General features: G+C 55.6%; 1 protein-coding gene across 1 annotated transcript in view; it reads left to right on the top strand.

Moving 5' to 3' along the window:
• JPH2 (junctophilin 2) overlaps window positions 1-6,611 on the top strand; it is a 63,338-nt gene extending 56,727 nt beyond the window's left edge. The window contains exons 3-6 of the mRNA XM_079126915.1: window positions 1,938-2,056; window positions 3,560-4,281; window positions 4,979-5,073; window positions 6,337-6,611. Coding sequence (XP_078983041.1) covers window positions 1,938-2,056; window positions 3,560-4,281; window positions 4,979-5,059 — 922 coding nt within the window. The 3' untranslated portion in view covers window positions 5,060-5,073; window positions 6,337-6,611. The remainder of the gene's footprint in view (window positions 1-1,937; window positions 2,057-3,559; window positions 4,282-4,978; window positions 5,074-6,336) is intronic.
• Window positions 6,612-20,718: the final 14,107 nt, after the last annotated feature.

The raw sequence follows: 20,718 nt of genomic DNA, 5'->3' as shown, positions 1-20,718 counted from the left end.
AATACTTTCTATTTAATTATATTCAACTTAACGGTGAGGGCAGGGTCCCGGCCTTCTGGTCCACGGGAGTTTCAAGCCTCAGCGTCTGTCCACAGTTGTCGCGTGCTCAAGAGTAGCTCGAGCGTGCAGGTCAGGATTCAAAATCCCAGCTCCTGCCCTTATGACTCTGTGGCCTTGGGACAGTTCCTCAGCCTGTCTGTACCTCAGTTTCCGCTTGTAAATAGGGTGAATAACAGCACCGGCTTCCCTAGATGTTACAATGACCCAGGCAGATGATCTTCCTCACCCGCTTAGCACAGGGCCTGGTCCGTTGGTACTGTGGCGAGACTGGCAGCTGAAGCAGACATCTCCCAAATCTCAGGTGCTTCGTAACTGTTTAAAGTTTGCTCTTGTCACTTTCCAGTGCAGGACTGTGGGAGGGGCCATCAGTGATGGCGATGGGTTCCTTCTACTACACTTCTTAATCTGGAGTCCACCAGGGAGTCTGTGGCTAGAATTTGGAGGGCCCATGAATTTGAATGGTGTTTTAGGTTACAGACTCTAGAGCCAGAGATTTATTGAGGGAAGGCCTCTGGGAAAGAGGGGTGAGAGCATCAGGGTGGACAGGGAAGGAGCTGAGCCAGGGCTGTGGTCTCCTCTGGAGCCCTGCTTCAGCCTGAGACTCAGGGGCCTCTGGGGCAAGGGTTTGTGCTCCTGGGGTTGCTCTTGGGGTGAGAGGAGGCTGATCGGTGTCAGCCAGTCACTGGTGTGGCTGCCTGGGCAAGGGTAGGGGGACTGGCATTTTAAACATCTGGAACAAACTGATGTCCATTGGTTGCAATTTTTGGGGTAGCAATGAGCATTAGCAGCCCACACTCAATGACAGCGTTTGCCCAGTAAAGGGATCTGGGCTGGGCACCAAAAGTATCTACTGGAGATGGGAAAACTATGTTTTTATGTTTACCAACCTCCAACTGAAGTTTAGCCTTTCTTCATTTGAGAAGTAGGCACATAGCCGTGGTGCCATTATCAGCATCTGTGAGTTTGTCTTTAGCAGAAATCATACAGATTTCCATAGCACATTACTGTTGTTGCAGAGGTTCTTGAAACATCCTTTATGCTAATTTATACCTTAAAATTATGATAGTAGGCCTGGTAGACATTTTGTTTAATGCATTAATAAAGAAGAACATACATTAGTATATTACAAATTTGTTATTTTAAATATTTTGGTAACAGTGTGTCATATAACTGCAGATTAACTTTGTAATTCTTGGAATTTTATGCATTTTAAAAACATTGTTCTGAGAGTTGGGTGCAGTGGCCCACGCCTGTAATCCCAGCAGTTTGGGAGACTGACATAGGAGAAGTATGAGTTCAAAGCCAGTCTCAGCAACCGTGAGGCGCTAAGCAACTCAGTGAGACTGTGTCTCTAAATAAAGTACAAAATAGGGCTGGGGACGTGGCTCCAGGGTTGAGTGCCTCTGAGTTCAGTCTGCAGTATCCCCCCAAAAGCAACCAACCAACCAAACAAACAAATAAACCAAAAACAAAACAAACAAATAAAAACCATTGTTCTGAGAAGGATCTGCAGGTTTCACCTTTGGCTCTGCCAAAGGACTCTGTGACACACAAGGAGCTAAACACCCTGTTGTGGGACATTGGCCTCCTCTGCATCCAACCAGGAACAGAGAAAGGGTTTTATGGGCCAGACCTGGAAAGAGCACACACCAGGGCTTCTTCCCACAATGCATGGGCCAGAACAGTCACCTGATCACACCTAACTGCAGGGGCGGCTGGGACGTGAGGTCTGTCCTTGCCCAGAGAGTCGAGGAGCTATCCAGGGACAGCCCGAGTGAATGGATGCTGGATCCAGGCGTCTCTGCGTGGGTTGGGGAGGAGGGGTGAGGACTGGTTTTCTGTGGGACCCTAAGTCTTCTGCTCGGTTGTCTCCTTAGGACAAGCCACGCCAAGGCCAAAGCTGAGGCAGCAGAACAGGCTGCTCTGGCCGCCAACCAGGAGTCCAGCATCGCCCGCACGCTGGCCAGGGAGCTGGCTCCGGACTTCTACCAGCCAGGTAGGGCCCTTGAGGGATGGCCGCTTCCCTTTGCTTGCTGGGAAGCTGAGCTGCTTCAGTGGGCTCCTGTGTACCTGTAAGTTTTGGAAACTGTGAGGCGTGAAGCAGACGAGGGATGGGATGATGATAAAGGATGTGGAGGGGACACATCTCTGCCTCCATGCCTAGCCCTCTTGGTTGGGGCTGGTGAGCTCAGAGAAGGCCCCTGGTGGATGAGGGTTGCAAACGGGCCTCCTGCTCCTGCCCAGCAGTTTGTCAAGCACGCATTGAGCACTGCCTATGTGTCAGGCCCTATGCTGGGCCCCAGGAGCTCACAAAGACAGCATGGGGTGAGGCACACAGGCAATCCCGATGCTGCTCATCAGCTGTGCGACCTCCTCCAAGGCAGCTGGTAACCCTCCATGTTCGGATCTGTAACGTGGGCATAAGAATAGGGCCTACTTTCTTTTATGCCTGGACTAAGCACATGAAAAAGCCACAGTAAACACTTAGAAACAAAGCTGTCGTCTCACGTGTCCCATGACGATTAACTTCCACCCAGTGTGATGAGGTCCTTGGAGACTGATCTTGACACAGACTGCTGCTCCCCTGTTCCCAGATCCTGAATGAGTAGGTCTGGGGTGGCGCCCATGCCCAGAGGACCAGGCAATGCCAATGCCGCTGGTCTGGGGCCACCCTGTTGAGAAAGACTGAACCAGGTGGTGCTGGGCGGGACAGGTGAGGGGAGAGAATGCAGGCACAGAAGCACAGTGACTTGGGACAGAGCAGAGTGCAGGAGCTAGGTGGTGAGGGAGGCTGCAGAGTAAGGAGGGCCACCCGGCTCACACAGACAGCGCTGCAGGGTGGGGGGAGCCCCTGAGGGCAAGTGGTTGGTGTTCTCCGCATTGGCTGGTTTTCAGGGGTGCAATGTGATTAGTGTTTTCTATGCATGATTCTGGTTGCCTTAAGGGAGCAAAAATGACACCAGATGAAAGACCTAGGAGTGCCATCTGTGCCCCGAGACGTCCCTTCTGGTCACAGTGCTCCCCCTGCTGGCTCAGGAAGAGGGAGACTAGCTTCCTTGGGTGATAATAGAATGACTGCGACTGTACCAGGATCTGAGCTTGTCATTTTACATACATTTTTCTCCATTAATCCTTCCAGCACTATTTATAAAATAGGTATTATTAGGCCAATTTTTCAGTCAAGGGGGTGTGAAAAGACCAGTGTCATAGTTTATAGCATTACCTCGGCCCTTTGCTGTGTGACACTGGGCTAGTGGTTTAGCCTCTCTGGCTCTCCCTTTCCTCATCTAGAAAACAGAGGTTTACAATAGCACCAATCTCATAGGATTATTAAAACGAATGAGTTCACATTAGGAAATTGCGCGGGCCAGGGCCTGGAATGAGCCAATGCACTGAGTGCTGGCTGAGTAAAGAAACGAACTGGGCTCGGGGAGGTGAAGTGCCTGCCCCAGGATCCGGCGGTGGGGTTCGAATGCAGCCTCCCTGTGTCGCCCGGCAGGTCCGGAGTATCAGAAGCGCCGGCTGCTGCAGGAGATCCTGGAGAACTCGGAGAGCCTGCTGGAGCCCCCCGAGCGGGGCGCGGGCGCGGCGGGCGTCCCGGAGCCGCCCCGCGAGAGCCCGCAGCTGCACGAGCGCGAGACCCCGCGGCCCGAAGGGGGCCCGCCGTCGCCGGCCGGGACGCCCCCGCAGCCCAAGCGGCCCCGGCCCGGGACGGCCAAGGACGGCCTGCTGGGCCCGGGCGCCTGGAACGGCGAGCCGGGTGGCGAGGGCAGCCGGCCGGTCACGCCGTCCGAGGGCGCGGGCCGCCGCAGCCCCGCGCGCCCGGCCACCGAGCACATGGCCATCGAGGCGCTGCAGGCGCCGCCCGCGCCGTCGCGGGAGCCCGAGGTGGCGCTGTACCGCGGCTACCACAGCTACGCCGTGCGCACCGGGCCGCCCGCGCCTCCGCCCTGCGAGGACGAGCCCGAGCCCGAAGCCTCGGGGACCGACTCCACGCCAGCGTCCCCGGCCACCGCCCCCGCGCAGGCCCCAGCGCTCCGAGTCTCCGAGCCCGCGCCCGAGGCCCCCTCCAAGATGGAGCCCAAGCCCATCGTCCCCAAAGCCGAGCCCAAGGCCAAGGCCCGCAAGACCGAGGCCCGAGGGCTGACCAAGGCGGGGGCCAAGAAGAAGGCTCGGAAGGAGGCGGCGCTGGTGGCAGAGGCGGAGGTGGAGGTAGAAGAGGTGAGCCTATGGGCGGAAGAGGCAGCTGAGGCCACAGGACAGGAGTCAGGGCATTTAGGGGGCTGGAAAGGGGATAGATTCTGGGGATGGTGTAGCTGTGGCCAATGCCCAAATGACAAGACACCCTCACCTTTAGGTAGGTATCTTTGGCCCTGGTGACCTATCCGCAGAGGTGGGTCTCAGGAGCAGTCAGCCGGGGAGGATGACGCAGCTGCTGGTGGAGAGGATGACGCAGCTGCTGGTGGGGAGGATTTGGGCCGCCACCAGCAGAGCCTGCTCAGGGTGTAGCAGGGACGGCTTCCTGGGGGTGGAGGAAGACCCCAACAGGTCTTGGATTCTGGACCTTTCCATCCAAGGGAGGCTGGGCACCATACTGCAGGAGTAGCGTGTAGGAGGGCTCTCAGGGGCTGAGGAAGGCCACCCAGGAGGGATCAGCAGTCCTCCAGGCCTGTGACCTGGGTGCCAGGCCTGAGTCCCTCCTACCCTGTGGTTTGGAATATATGCATGTCCCTTTCTGGACCCTGAGGACTTATCCTTCCAGCCCTGCTGGTCTACCAACCAGGGTCCACAGTGAACCAAACAGGGGATGGTCTTAGGAGGATCCTTCCAGAACTTTGCACCGCTGCCCAGGCTTGTAAACTGGCTGGGGTTGTGCGGAGGCCCCAGGGACTCAGGCAGCCTCTGTCTGCTGTTCCAGGTCCCCAACACTGTTCTCATCTGCATGGTGATCCTGCTTAACATCGGTCTGGCCATCCTCTTCGTTCACCTTCTGACCTGACCTTCGCCCACCAGGTGCGGCTGGCCAGGGGAAGCAGGGGAGGGAGGAGCCCACAGGGGTCTGGGCATCAGGGTGGCAGAAGGGATCCGCTCAGGACTGGGCATCCATCTGGAGGCTAATTATTGTTATTGTTTTTTTTTTTTTTTTTTTTTTTTTTGGTGCTGGGGATTGAACCTGGGACCTTGTACATACTAGGCAAGCATTCTGCCACTGAGTCACATCCTCAGCCTGTCCTGCGGATGATTAAAACCCATGCCCCAGTGGAAGCAGGGGCCCTGGTTTGGACGGATCCTGGGCTCCCTCGGGCATGAGCTTCATTCACTCACCCTGGCCCCACACTTTGCTCAGCAGTGCCTCCACGGGGCAGCAGGAACTCTCTGCAGCCCTAAGGTGGAGAGTCATTCCTAACTCACAGCCCGTGTGGGGAAGCCTCTTGGTTCCCACGCCACGCCGAGCAGCTCTGCAACCGCCCCCCCCCCAGATCGCTGCATCTTGACAGCTCAGCTGAGAGGGGCCAGCGGAGCTTACGGAGCTTATGATTTGAGTCCCTCTGCCCTGAGTCCCTCCGCCCCTCCCCCCACGCCCTTCTCCTGCCAGTTAGTTGCATCTCAGTCTTCTCCCCATGATGGAACTGGGGACTGGACACTGTGGAAAAGGATAGGCTGGGCTAGAGGAGAGTGACTGTCACTGGTCTCAGGGGGACAGGTGTCCCCCCGCTAAGACTGGCCTTTACAGCCAGTGCTTGGCGGTGCTGACGAGTTCCTGCCTGTTGCCCCTGTCCTCTGCCCCTCCCTCCGCAAAACAAACAACCACAAAGAAAAACCCCCTTCGATCATGGCTTAGAGTATGCTGGAGTTTTCTCCCCAGTCGCAGGAGAGGGAAATCCCGGGCCGCCACTGTGTAACTAGCCAGGGCCGCCCTGGGGTGACCGCGGAGCTCTGTGGTCTCCCTGTCCCGTGGGGATCTGGGAGCCTTTCCTGCAGGCGCTGGTGACTCCGAGGATCTGAAGGGTGAAAAGGAGTGAGCCAGGTGACGGTGAGGTAGGGAAGGACGGGAAGAGTGGCAGCAAGGGGGATGGGTGCAAATAGGCAGAGGAGGCAGGCGTGGGGCCTCAGGAGACCTCAAGAGGTGGCTGGGGTCTGGGGGGTGTCAGAACCCCAGGGCCGAGGCTGCCCCAGGGAGGATCAGACTGAGCCCAAGCCCTGATTTCCTGGGTGGCCAGCCTGGGAGTGCCCTTCTTCTCTCCCTCATCTCATCTCGTTGCTGTCCCTTTGCAGAGCCAGGAGTTCCGCGGAGGACACCAGGAGCCAGCTTTTGGCAGCGCCAGGCAGGCGGCTGAGCACTAGACTCTGGTCTGGAGCCTCTGGCCCAGCTCACATCCACACAGACGTTGAAGGAGGCCTCCCAGGGGCCCTGCTGGGGGTCGGGGGCCAGAGGAGTGGAATGTCTGCGACCCTCCAGGAGTGCTCTGCTCAGGGGCAAGGGAGGCCCTAGGCGACAGCCCTGGCCTCCTGACCTTCCCGATCTGCTCCTGTCTCCTGTCCTCACCCACTCCCTGTCCTTGCCCCTCATCACCCAATCCCTGAGCTTTCGTGTGTTTTGGGAGAAGTCACCTAAGCAGGATATTGAAGTTAAATCTCTCCCTCTTCCTCCTACGCCACTCCCCTGGCTGGTGGTCCGAGGTTGCCCAGGAAGCTGAGGGGATGCTGAAGTCCCTTGGACCATGTTGTGCCCAGCACACAGCTGGCCTGGGATTACAGATGCTCTGGATGATGGCGGAGGAAATGGACAAGTTTGGTTGAATATCCCAGCATGCAGTGCTCCACCGTCTCCCGCCAATCCAGTCAGCCTCCCTCCTGACCCAGTAGAGCAGGGGAGACCTGAGGAACTGGAGCCTCTGCCTGGGAGGCCACTGACCAGGGGCGGGGGGCGGGGTGGGAGGAAGGGTAAGGTGCAGTTGTGGTGGCCTCTATTTGTGGGTGTGTCTGAGGCTGGGGTTGCATTTAGAGCTGCTGGTTTCCTCGGGTCACTGTACAGAAGTTCGGGTATGTATGGTACCCTATGAATTGGTTTGTCCCCTTCCCCCACCAGGGCCACTGCGGGCTCAGGGTAGCATGGCATGGAAGGGAGGCAGACTTCCCTCGGCAGACCCTCAGGTAGATGCTGAGAGAGCAGCTGGGTGCAGTCTGCACCAGAAAGCCCCTCCGTGCGCTTGGCAGAAGACGACACTTGCATGCACCTCACTCAAAGATGTCTCCACCACGCTGCGCCCGGCCCTCAGGCTTGCTGTGGGTGGCCTGGGGCTGAGGGCTGTGGTCTCCAGGAGGACAGAGGGCAAGAGCTCCCAGACCCCTTCAAGCCCTTCCCGGGGAAGGATGTGGCCACAGCGTCCCAGCGGAGCCGGAAGTGCTGCTGCTATTCTGCACTTGTTTCTCTGGACCTTGGGAGTTGCGCACAGTGCCAGGCTCCCCCAGGGCAGGGTAGGACCTGGACATATGGAGTCAGCTTTCCCTTCCCCCTCCTCAGTCCCTGGGAATCTTCCCCTCCAGCTTCACACTTGCCGTTTCCAGCCCTGCCAGAGCCTCTGGCGTGGCCGGAATCCTGAACTGAGCTTCTGCAGAGAGGAGCCTGCAGGTGCCCCCGTCCCAGCCAGCTGTGGGCACCGCTCTGCATCTATGTCTGGGCTTTTCTCGACTCCTAGGGGGTGAGGGGGTGGGGTAAGGCTGCTCAGGGCTGCCAGGCTCTGGGCCTCAACTCTGAGATTACTGTTCTGGGTTTTGGGGTCTGGTCCTGTGCGGGGGACAAGCCTGTGGCTGCCAGTGCTGCAGGGCCTGGTTGGGACTGGTGTTGGGGTGTGGGCTCAGGCTACAGGCTGTGCAATAATAAACTTGTGTCTGCTCACAGGCTCTGTGACCCCGCTGCAGCGTCTGCTTATGGGCCAGGATAAGGGACTGGCTGATGGAGAGGCAGGGAAGCGGGGTCCTGCTAGTCCTCACTTGCTCAGGAAGTTCCCATAATGCTTCTTGAGGGGCGGCTGAAGGGCTTCAGTGCTGGAGGACTACAGGCCTCACGTGGCAGAGCCTCTGTCTACAGCCGACATCCAGAAGAGCCTGCCCTCAGAGGCAGAGGTCCCGGGATTCCGGTCCTGGCTCACTTTCTCCACGTCTCAGAGTCTCAGTTTCCTCATCTACAGAATGGGGACGGGACACTGTCTCTCTCCCCGGGTCACGTTCAACGTTGACACTTACATAGAGCCCGGCTGTCGAAAGCAGCTGGGAGACCGAGACGTGTGTCCTTATTGTTAGCACATCACAGCACTGTCACCGTCACTACCCTTGTCACACCCCCTCTTGCATTTGGATGGAGGAACTCGAAACCCCAAAGGGGTGCAATAGCCTTAGGCACCAGCTACTTAGTCCCAGCATGTCTCAGTCAGAAGGGACCCTGATGCCATCTCCACACCCACAGAGGCTCAAGGGGAAGGGGACCTGCCCCAGGTCACACCAGCCTGTGGAGGGACGTGGTTCCTAGCTCACTTAGAAATAAGCCCAGTCCCCTAAGCTTCTCCCTCAGGGGGTGGGCCAGTGAGGGGGTGGCAGGGCAGGGTCCCTCACCCACTAGCAGGCCCAGGCTCAATCATCGGGTCCTCAGGAGCCAAGATTCTCTCCCGAGAGCCTCCCTTGGCTTGGCACGTGTCCCTTGGCCTCCTTTCATCTTCCTGTACCTCAGTTTCCTCTTCTGCCAAGGAGACTCTAATCCCTGCCCTTGGCCTTCCTCCCAGGAAGTGCAGGTCTGAGGATCAAATGAGGTGGACTCTGGGTGATGAAGAGGGTCTCAGTGACCCTGAGAATCCCTGGGGAGAAGGACGGGTTGGGGGCAGCTGGAGGGTGCGGGAAGGAGGAGGGAATGTTTTAATGCTTTGATAAACACCCGGGGGGCCGGGGTGGGTGGTCAGCCAGTTAGTGGGCGCCCATGGACAGCCTGAAGTTTAGGGAGTGTGGGGCTGGTTCCTCAGAATGACCGTGGACGGCTGGCAAAGAAGGTGGCTTCCTGAGCCTGGGATGGGACACGCCATCAGGTAAGGGTGGTGAGGCCGGGCTTTCCCAGAGGCTCAGGACCGGCCTGGCTGTACCTTCTCTTCGGGCCTCCGTCCCTGGTGCTCTCAGAGGTTTGACCAGCCCTCTGCCATGTCACGTTTAAGGTGTTCTATGCCATGCGGGGACCCCCAGGAATTGTGGACATTGCTGGGCCTGCGATCACTGGCCACTGCCTTAGGGGAGCACTTGCAGGACTCTTCCGGGGCAGAGAAGGGGAAGGAGCTGGGATCCTGATGTGGGATTGGTGGCAAGAAGGGACGTTTCCTAATCTTTGATGGACCCACAGAGGTTCTGGCTGGACGGGGCGGCGCAGGCCCAGTGATGACCTTTGGAGGTCACGAACCTGGCAAAGCCATGTGGAAACCTGCCTCCCCGATAAGTAACTCAATAAAAAACCCTAAAATGTAAAATGCAAAACTGACGTATGCTGAAGTTAAAAGAGCTCCAAGCTGCCTCCGTGCCAAGTTCTCTGTCGTCAGAGGTCACGCTGCCCCTTCCTGCCTCTCCCCCTGGCTCTGCTGGCTGGCTTCATGTCTGCACCGGGTCAAGCCCTTCACTTCCTCCATCTGGGGGCAGAACAGCAGTGTGGCTCAGCGCCTGGGCTCAGGTTGCTGGTTCAAATCCCGCTCGGCCCCTTCCCATCTGGCACTTCTTAGTGTTCTCCAGGGCGACGGTTACCTTGTGAATCAAGTCCTTGGAGCAATGCCCTGCTCGGTGTGAGCACTCAATAAGCAGGCTCTTCTTGTTCACAACTTGCAGTAGCTCCGCTGTGCGGACATTAGTCCCTGCGTTTTACAGATGAGGAAACTGAGGCTTGGTGAGCTGGGGCCGTAAGTTCCGGTACCGTGGTGGGGGAAGGGCAGGGCCAGGACCAGAGCCCAGAGCCTGTACTCTCCACTGAGCCACACGACCTCCCTCAGGGAGGAGTGAGCACCCTGTTGCTGGAGATGAACCGGCTGGGCAAAGATGGCCACTAGGGCGGTGCAGGGGACTCATATACTGGACACGAGTGGACGAGACGATCCTGAGACAAGATGATCCTGATCCTGAAGGAGCTCTGGGGAGGAAGGAGGGGGTTTGATAGGCGTTGACATGTTTTGTCCTCCAAGGGTTCGTGTGTTGGAGGCCTGGTCTCGGGTGGCAGTAGTCACGTGTTGGGACCTTTTGGAGGTGGGCCCTGCGGGAGGTCCAGAGGTCACTGTGGGGGCCACCCTTGGAAGGGAGTACGGTTGCTCTCATGGGACCCCTGACCTCTCGTAAGAGTGAGATGTTATGAGTACACCCCACCCTGGAAGGGCCGTCTGGCTTCCTGTGTGGTGATGTGATCTCTCCTCCCACACCCAGTCCTCCATGTGCTTTTGCCAAAGAGCCACCTGCCATGAGGTCCTCACCAGAGGCCACTTCAATGAGGCTGCCTGATCTTTGGCTTCCAAACCTTCAAGATACATAAACTCTTTTTAAAGTTAGCCTGCTTTAAGTATTTCCTGAGAGTAATGAAAAATGGACGAAAACAAGATCCCTTAAGAACCGCGAGCTACATAAATAGCTGTATTAATTCACAAAGCTCCGGTGGCTTGTTACACGGCACAGCTGACTGATACACTTGGATGTCTGATAGCTCCACCAGATCGACTTTGCTCCTTGTTACTTGACCAGAAAACACCATCCATGCACAAGCCACAGTCCCAAAGAGACAGGCTCCTTTTCAAAAGCACCAGATGATGTCCAAAATCTGGAGGCCACCCTGGGGCCACAGTGAAACAGTGTCAGGGATATGTTGGGACAGAACTCCCCTGAGACTCCAAGGGTGGGACCAGGAACCCAGAGTCCAGTGGCAGAGCAGCTGTGCTGGGGGTGAGGGGAGTTCACTCCCTCCTCACAGCTGGGAGCACATCCCATCAGCCAGCTGTGCCATTTCAGCTGGAGTGATGGCATCACAGTCCAGATAGCCCTTAAAGGGCTCCAGGTTGTGGACATGGCACTGATGGCCACTGCCAGCCAGACAGGGCCAGGATGCACATCAGAAAGGGCATCTTTTCTTCCAATAATTTATTTTTTTTTACTTAAAAATTTTTTGGTACCAGGGATTGAACCCAAGAGTGCTTTATCACTGTGCCACATCCCCAGTACTTTTTATTTTTTATTTTGAGACAATGTCTCACTAAGTTCTTGGGACCTTACTAGATTGCTGAGGCTGGCCTCAAACTTGTGATCCTCCTGCCTCAGCCTCCTGAGCTACTAAATTAAAGGTGCGAGACAACATGCCCAGCTCCCTCCAGTAATTTTTAAGTCATTATGTCATCACATAGACTGAACAGTCAAGGTCAGCCCTGGGGGACTGCTGGACCATGCTAGGACATTCCCCCCAGGTGTGTTGGTGATGGTGGTCAGGGCCAGAGCTGGGAGAAGGAGAAGGGAAGGGGAGGAGGGGGAGGCTCTGTCACTGGAGCATCGACAGCAGTATCCAACTTACTAACGATAATTTCATAAATGGAACTTATTTTTATGGTGACTTACACCCATAAAAAATAAACATGACTGGTATACACAACTGCAGGAATTCATCATTTAAAATGAGATTAAAAAAAAAAAAACAAAACAAAACAATAAAAAAAAATAAAAATAAAAGCAATGCAATTAAAAAAAAAAAAAAAAACAGTAAACAAGTCCATTTATACAAAGTGGCCTCACTGTGTGGCAGTGTAGTGAGTCAGAGTAGTGGTCAGCAGGGGTGGGGGCGGGGAGGAGGGTGGCGTCATGAAGAAGAGGGGCCCAGGAACCGCCCTCTGTTGATCTGGGTAGTGGCTAGAGGCGCAGGTGTGAGAATCCATCAGTTAAGAACAAACCGAGCACACCAAAGGCTGCCCTGTAAAATCAGGGTCTGGAGATCTGCAACTTGAAAGGACGTTAAGCTGCCCCCGCAAGCACGCCCAGCGGCATGCATATGGGTGCCCGTGACTCCACAGCAGCATGTCATTCAAGATCACCGCGTCAGGCTCAGACCTGGGAGTGAAGTGAGTGTGCGCCCCCAAGCGTGTGGCATGGCCACCAGCGAGGCTTTGGGTAGGCCAGGGCTCTCCAGGGCTCTCCTGGGCTCCTCCGAGACTCGGGTGGGAGTTGGAGAATCTTCGTCTCTGTCACTCACGCACGTCAGTGTGAGCCGCTATGTTAGCCTACCCCGCAGTGTCCTTTGGCAGTGCTCAACCTGGACACTTGTGCCAAGGCTTGATGGGTTCTCGTTGCTAAGAACACAACTGCACGCAGACCGGGACTCTCTTCTCATGCTCAAGTACCAGGCAGGTGGCGCCCAGGCGGAAGTCCAGGCCGACTCAAACCAAGGACCAAGGAGGCAGCTGCTTGGCCTCTCCAGGGTGGGGAGGGACCCAGTCTCTTGCTCTTTGTCGTCATGCTGCTTCATGCCACAGACAGCTCCCTGCCATCGCATCTCCCTCTTGGGGGAGATTTAACTATGCTCATAACGTGAAGGTGACCATGGGTTACTTTGGTGACTCTTCTATGTGTGCGTTTATCTCTTACCTCTGGAATCTGCTCCTTATCATCTGAGAAATTCCTAATTGGGTTTTGGAGCTGCCCTGCCTCAGTGGATTTGGTTTTAACCACCTCGTTTTCCGTGGGATCTCCACTGACCTCGGAGTCCTAGAAGGCCCGCTGACTCCCCGCCTCGGGCTGCCTGGCTTGTGATTTGACTCTAAAGCCTTGGAGACGGGCTGTTTTTTAACTCCTCCTCTCCTGGTATGTCTGGGGACTCCGTAAGCCTGAGATCTAGCTTGCCTGTGCCATTTCCCCTGCCCGGGAGATTTCACCCCCTTTGCCTTCAGGGGTCCTGCTTCTCCTGGGGGCACCCGACGGCCCCTTGTGTGGTCATGCCTTTGCTCTAGAAAAATTCTGACTCCTCAAACCACCAGGCAAACTGCCTGACTTCAGATCGTGTCCCCATACTTGTCACCTGGTATGGAGAGGAGCTGAGTGGGGGTTTGAATCCCCCAGTCCAGATTCACAGGGAGTGTGACCATGTCCCCAGAGTCACAGGATGGCTCGGCACTTGACTCAAGTTTTGGCTTCTGACGCACCTGGGGCTCCAGTTCATAAGGTAGAGAAGGTTCCACAAAGACCTCAAAAGGAGGGTCCTGCACATCTCAAGTGAGCTGGAGGTGATCTGGAAGCTGGGGGGGTCCCTTGGTGGCCCCCAGTGAACTTCCAGGTGTCCCTGTGATTCTGTGGTCTCGCTGCAAACCTGGGACTTCCTTTAGCCCAGTGGCTCTCAACCCTGGGGACGATTTTTGCCCTCCAGGGGGCACTGGGTGATCTCTGTGCACAGCACACCTTGAGCGGGTGAGGACCACTGGAATCTGTGACCAGAGGCTGGGGATTCTGCTAAACACACCACAGCACACCAAACAGCCCCTGGACTCCCTCCCCGCGCACAGCGCTGAACACCAGAGAGGACCTGCATCTCCCTCCTACCTCCCCTGCCCCTCGCAGCCTCGGGACACCCTTCCTGTCCTTTCTCCAGGGCCTGAAGGAGCACCTAGCTGGAGGTCTCCTCCAAGGGCTGGTCAGCCACGGCTCTGGAGACCCAGGAACCTGAGTCAGTGCAACTGAGCTTTTGTGATGCCACCAGAAAAGGGAAAGGCCAGGTCCTGGGACAAGTTCCCACAATAAAAGGAGCAGGGCCAGGCAGCAGGCAGAAATATGGGTCCGGGCCTGGAGTCGAGAGCCTTTCTGTGAAATACGGGAGGAAAAGGAGTCTACATCCAAACCTCACTGACAACAGCTCGGAGGGTGGGTCACGCGAAGCAGGGCGAGCTCCGGGACAGGGAGGGCCACCAAGAGTGGCTTCTGTGCTGGTGGGCTTAGGGGACACAGGGGACAGGGCAGCTCGCCTGGTTCTCAGTGCAGTGAGTCAGGCTTCAACATCCACTCAGGAACGTGGTTTTCCGGCAGCTGCTGACTGCTTATCTTCCCCATCTCCTCCCTCCTCTGCCCTCCAGACTCTGCAATTAAATTCAGGACATCTAAGAATTTTCCTTTTCACAGGGGACTGAGGGCCCCGGCCCTTCAGAAGTCCTCTGGCTTTGGAAGCTTTTGGGGGAGACTGAGGAGGAGGCTGGGCAGCCGGCCCCTTTCTTCTGGTCAGTGCCCAGCCTGTCTCCAGTAGCCCTTCCAGGCCCCAGAACCAGCTGGTTAGGCAGATGGTTATTTGTCTGGACAGGAGGTCTGTTAGTAGTTAGTTCTGGTTTCTCAGATGAGTAGTTAAAATGGGTTGGCCAGATTGTATCCCCGCTTTGGGAGGCAGTTGGGCAGGTGAAACACATACCTTCAGTCCCATTCAAAATAAACGAATCAAATGCCCAAGAAGACCAGCAGGAAGGTCCACAGCAGCTTTAGACATCATTGCAGAAACTAGTCACACCCCACAGGACCGGCATCAGCGAAATGGAAGACAACCTTCATCTACCGTGACAACAGCATCCTACTCAGGAACAGCAAAGGACAAGTTACGGATCCGGGAAATGGGTGCATTTAAAAGCCATTATATTAGGTGAAAGAAGCAGACGCCTGAAGGGGACCTACCAGTGCATCTATTTACATGAAATTCTAGAAAAAGCAAAAACAAGCGTAAGTGACAGAAAACCAGAACAGTGGTTGCCTGGGGTGGGCTTGGGGATCAGCTGGGAAGAGGCAGGAGGGAATTTCAGGGGCGGTGGGCTATGGATCGTGCCTGGGATGGTGGTGACACTCACTGTTTGTCAAATGCGTGGATCTGTGCTCCTAAGAACTGGGCATGTTAGAATATGAAATTTAGACCTCAGTTGTTTTGTTTTAAAAAGGTTTAAATTTTTTTTTTTTTTTTTTTTTTAATATAAGGTAACTTTTAAAAGTACAAATTATTTGGTCAGGCCTTAGCTTTTCCAAGGCAAATGCTTGTCCACCAGCTAGCCATGACCAGTCACATAGTCAACTGGTTACCTTCATTAGGATGGGTCGGAGTGTCAGTCGAATGATTAATTTCTGTTCATTTCTGATCAATCCGACAGGGCGAATGGGCTGCAGAGAATAGTTAGCTGCAGCCACCTGGATTTAGGAGTGGATGGAGTGACTCATTGTTGGGCAAATGCCCAACCGTGGAGAAAAGTCAGCCTGGGACCGCTTGGGCCCCACCCAGGCTCCACCACTGTCTAGCTCTGTGACCCTGGCAGGTCCCTCACCCAGGGAACCTCGGCGTTCTCACCTGTGAAAGGCAGATAACCATTTTACCTGTTGCTCGGGGCTGACCAGATGATTGAGCGAGACGATTGGTCTAGAGCGCCCAGCCCAGGCCCGGCCCACGGTGCTCATCAACCTGAACGTCATTCCTGTTGTTTTCCCATCTGGCGCCAGGAAAGGATGCTCCGGAAACAAGTGGAGGCCCCCTGCCTGAGTTTCCAGGCAGAGAGTGATTTGCTGGAAAAAGAGGCCAGGACCTTGGGGGCAGGCATGCGCAGGCTGTGGCAGGAAGGCCACTGAGGAGGGAGCCCGTGCAGGGTATGGTCAGGCCTGGCATCGGGTCCTCCACCACCTGGGGACATCCCGGCAGCCCAAGGGCTGAGTCTCCACTCCAGGCAGCCTTGCTGAGCCTCCGAGAAGGTAGGGAGTGAGCTCTGCCAGCCAGCAACAGCGGGAGGACAGAGAGGTAGGAGTGGAGCAGAAGCCAACTGGAGGTAATGACCAGAGTGTCCCCCATCCCCAGTGACCCCAGGCCCTGCCACCCGGGAGGGAAGTCGATGATCCACTCATCCTTTCTTGGTCTTTGGGACTAATGTTGTCATCCTCGTAGGGTACTTTCAATTTTTATTTTGAGACAGGGTTTTGCTAACTTGTGATGGTCCTGCCTCAGCCTCCCCAGTTACTGGGATTACAGGCGAGTGCCACTGTACCTGGCTCCCTAGGGCACTTCCAATTTAAAAGAGAAGCACGGATAGAGCGAAGCATAATCCAAAGGAATATCTTGCTCCACTGAAGCTCCGGGTGGCCTCAGGGGCTCTATCTTTTAGGTCAGGGGCTGTAATCCAGAGTGACCCCTCTCTCCTACCTCCTGACAAAAGGAAAAAAAAAAAAAAAAAAAAAAAACCACCTGGTTCACCTGCTCACCAGAGGAAGGGGCATTGGCAATGTGGAACCAGGGGAATTCTGAGCTGGGAACATGCTGGAGGCACGCTAGGGTCATCCTGGGATCATAGCCAGCACTTATGAAGGGCTTACCACGTGCCATGTGTGTAATACTGTCACGTGAAATAGCGCCACTTCGTGGGGTCATCATCGTTGGCGAGGGCGAATGTGGAGGCTGAGCAGGGAGGTGAATGGCCGGTGTTGCTTGCTGTGTCAGATCTGGTACAAACCTACAGTTGGACCCTGAAGGTTTATTTGGCTACTAACCTGTTAGGCCTGCCACACTGCCCTGCAGTTCTCACCTATGACCACCAGGAGGCGCCACCGCTCCACACACGAGTGCTGTCATAAATTTGCTCCCAGGAGAGATGGCTTCTTCAAAATCATTGTCCCACTTCCTGATTTTGCATAACAATAATAGCTACTATTAATTTTAAGCACTTGCGACATGCCGGACCCTGCACCATGTATTTTGCATGCTTTATTTCATATCCTCCTCACTGTGGTTCTAGGATTTGAGACAGGACAGATAAGAAGTTAAGGTTCAAAACCAGATCAGAGTGTCTGTCTTCAAAGCTCACCCTCAACCGTATGCTCAGGGGGGATCACACCGGAGATGCTCCGAGGCTGCGACTAGCCGGCCAGTGTGGGCTTTTGTCTGTTTGTGGCGAAGCGGGTGGTTTTGAGTAGCTTTTGTTCCTGTCACCTGCCTGGCCCTGATGACATTTGAATCTGTGACTCCACTTGTGCTGATAACAGTTTCTTGGTTCCATTTATATTAATGACATTTTGTGGACTGGAGTCAAAGGAGCTAAGGAAACCGCCTGAGGGGAAGCTCAGAGTTTCAAGAAGGCAGGAGGGAAAGGTGGCACAGGTTACGGACATGGGGATGTGGCCCGGCCTTGTGCTGCCCACACCTGACCTACCAGAAACTGCCATTTCTGCCCTGGCAAGCATGCACGGCCCCTGACAAGATGCATGAATTCCCTGGGATGAACAGTGGCGGGCTGGAGGGGTGGCATGTTCTGTTTCACAGGATCCTCCCAGAAGACCTGGTGATTTTTGCACCCACACAGAGTCTATCCGTCCTGATTATGTCTTTTCCCTTTGTCTGGCCCATGAGCCCGAGGTCAGACGCACCCAGCATCACTGTGTTTCTAATCGTTCTTGAGCATCCCATTTGTTATGGATTGAATCGTGTTCCCCAAAATTCACAGGCTGAAGCCCAACCCCTTTAAGACCTCAAATATGGTCATATGTGGAGAGAGGGCCTTAAAGAGGTGGGTAAGTTAAAATGAGGCTGCTGGCCTGGGCTGAATCCAACCCGCATGGTTTCCTGGGAGAGGAAATTTGGACACAGCAGCACAGAGGGGTGACATGAGAGGTCAGAGTCAGGGGGTGTCACTTGCAAGCCGAGGAGAAAGGTCTTAGAAGGACCAACCCTGCTGGCACTGTGATCTTGAACTTCCAGCCTCTGGAACTGAGAGGAAAGAAATCCCATGAGTTTAACCCTTGAGTGTGCGGCTCTTCCCAGCCACAGCCCGAGTAGAGGAACACGCCGTCGTCAGGAAAGATGGACTGACGCTTCAGGAGGGCTGGCTGGGCTGGCCGAGCTGGGAGTCTGGGGCCCAGAGCTGGCCTGAGACAGGAAGAGCTGGCACCTCCTATGCCCCCTCCCCAGGCAAGACAGGAGCCAGAGGGAGCGAGGGCCTTGGTTCCCTGCGCACTTACCCTTAGGGACGAGAACCATGGCTTCTCCACGGACAAGAACACGCAGAAGCCAGACTTGGTTTCCAAGTCCCCAACTTTGGTCTAGGAGTCAACAGAAGCAGCTGGGGGGGCGGGGGAGCACAACGTAGCACCCCCCCCCCCCGCCAGGAAGGGCCATGGGAGTGAGAAAGGCTGCACCTCCCCACGAGGCTTCAAGACATGGCGGGCAGAGAGCAAATCCAGAAGGTTCCAGAGAAGGGGAAAGAAGCAACGAGCCAACAGGCCAGGAAGCAGACCAGGAATAGCATTCGGCATTCCCAGGGCCGTGCCGGAGCCATGCTGAGGCTCAGGACGTCACCCAGTCCAGCCGGCCATCGGCGCCAGGGTGGAGGTCTTTGCAGAGCCCAGCCCTGACCCCGCAGGCCCTTCCTAGACCGCTGAGGAGGGCGGTTCCAGAGCAACGAAGGAGCAAAGCAAGAACGAGGAGGAGAGGACCCCTCACCCCAGGAAGCAGAGGACTTGGCCCAGTAACAGCAGAGGGAAGCTGGCAGGTGCCAGCTGTGCTGCCCTGGAGGAGAGGCCTGTCCCCCTGCCCCTCCGTTGATGGGCACCTGTTCTGGCTCCCAGACCTGGTGTTGCCTCTGGCCTCCTTACGACTTGAAGGCTTAAGTGCATTTTCTGGGTTAATGCTTGTTTCTCCACTAAGAGCAGGTCCCACGGGGTTGGGACCTGCCCGGTCTCTTCTTTATCCCTCTGCCTCAGCATTAAGTGCAGGTGTTATGAAATACCTGTTGAGTGAATGCCAACTAACTGGGGTCCACATTTAATACGGTCCTCTGGGGGGCAGCCTTCCTCCACGGCTCTCCTGGCAGAAGGACGGGCCCAGGAAAGACAGGGAGCAGAGCCGGGAAGGTAGGTGGTAGGCAGAGAATTTTCTAGAGCAAGACTGCAGGAGAGGGCAGCTCTACCCCGTGTGCAGAGTGATTCAGGGTTACAGCGGTCTCTGATGCTCGGCCCAGGTTCCCAACAAAACTACAACATAATAGTCAGCAAGCACAGGAGTTCTCAGGAGCCAGAGCCCCCTGCACAGACCGTCCCTGGCAATCCTAACGACCATTTTGTGTGGTGTGTAATTGTACCCTCATTTTGCAGATGAGGAGAGCAAGGCCTAGAGAAAGACGGGCAAGCAACATTGATTACATGGTCCCATTTAGATCGCCCCTTTCCCACTCATTTAATTGCTAGGCTGAACTGTGGCTATTACCAATACAGGTTTTCACATGAAGACAGCAGACTGTCTCCCAGGTGTCACAGTCAGTAAGTGAACCCACAGACTGTGCCACCCCGTCTCTGCTTCTTCCCAGACACTGTGCAACCTCTATTGTGTTCAAAGCCTCTCTGGTCCTACCTCATTGAAATTCACAGTGAAAATTAAGCCATCACATCTAGACCATGCCCATAGCCCACCATCTTTGATTTCAAAGGATAGTGATAGTTCCCCAGGTTCACTTTACTGGGGTGAAAACCATTTTATAGAAATAAATGTATCCAATAATTCACAATGTTCTGAATAAATATTGATACTTTGGCTCGGGAGGCTGAGGCAGGAGGATTGCAAGTTCAAAGCCAGTCTCAGCAACTTAGGGAGGTCCTACACAACTCAGTGAGACCCTGTCTCTAAATAAAATACCAAAAAAAAAAAAAGGGCTGGCATGTGTCTCAGTGATTGAGCCCCTGAGTTAAATTCCCAGTACCAAAAACAAAACAAAACAAACATTAATACTGAAAAAAATTAAAAGCAGGTGGGACAAAATTCTTTCCCAAATGCTGCATTCCCCATTGTTCCCAGCGTTCCGGGAGCTGAAGTCATTGCGTCACTGCCTGAGGGGAGGCCGTGTGCGTAGGACACTTCAACCCTGCACCAAGTGTCCCCAGACCTCCAAGTTTCCCAGTATCTCACCAAGTTCTCAGACCTGCCTCCCCCCAGTGCCCAGCCTCGCTGCCCTGCTTCTGGTGTGTCTCCGGGGACAGTGTTTCCTGGCTTCCTGCAATGCAGAAGCCTGGAGGACAGGCTTGCAGGGTCGTGGGTGGAGGGCCGATCCGGGTTCCTGTGAGTCTAGGCCCAGAGCTCCCGTGCCCAAGAGCTCAGCTCAGGGTCTGGCTTCCTGGGTGCGGTGGAAGAAACTTGGGAAGAGACGCGATTTGGGGTCTGACAGGTATCATCTTAATTCTCAGCCCAGTGCAACCAGGACTTCTAGCAGGTACCCGCCCTCTCCGGCCCACGTTCCCTGCATCTGAACCGTGGCGTAGCCGTGGCCAGATCCGTGGCTGTGGCGAGTGCCCCAGCTTGCAATTTCCTCCAGGGCGCACTTCCTCTGGAAAATTCTACCTCCCCACCCTGCAGACTCACAAGGGCCACCAGAAAACGGGAAGCAGTGACCTGCGACCCTCCAGGCCTTGGTCCTCAGAACTTCCCCAGGATCCTCTGCTCACTCGCCACTGGCTGGCTTGCTGCTGGGGACCCAGCGGGGACTCTGAGGCCTGAGGGGTGGCAGAGCCACTAGGGAGCGGAACCCTGGCTCCCTGAGTTTCTTGGGCTTTGGGAAAGGACCAACCAGCAGCGCCAGTGCCAGCGTGAGCCCGGGGCAAACGTCCACTGGGATGCAGGAGCTGGTGCTGCCG

This window comes from Sciurus vulgaris (genome assembly GCF_902686455.1).
Source record: "Sciurus vulgaris genome assembly, chromosome: 2".
NCBI classification, from domain to species: Eukaryota; Metazoa; Chordata; class Mammalia; order Rodentia; family Sciuridae; genus Sciurus; species Sciurus vulgaris.
This window is presented reverse-complemented; position numbering and strand designations above follow the sequence as displayed.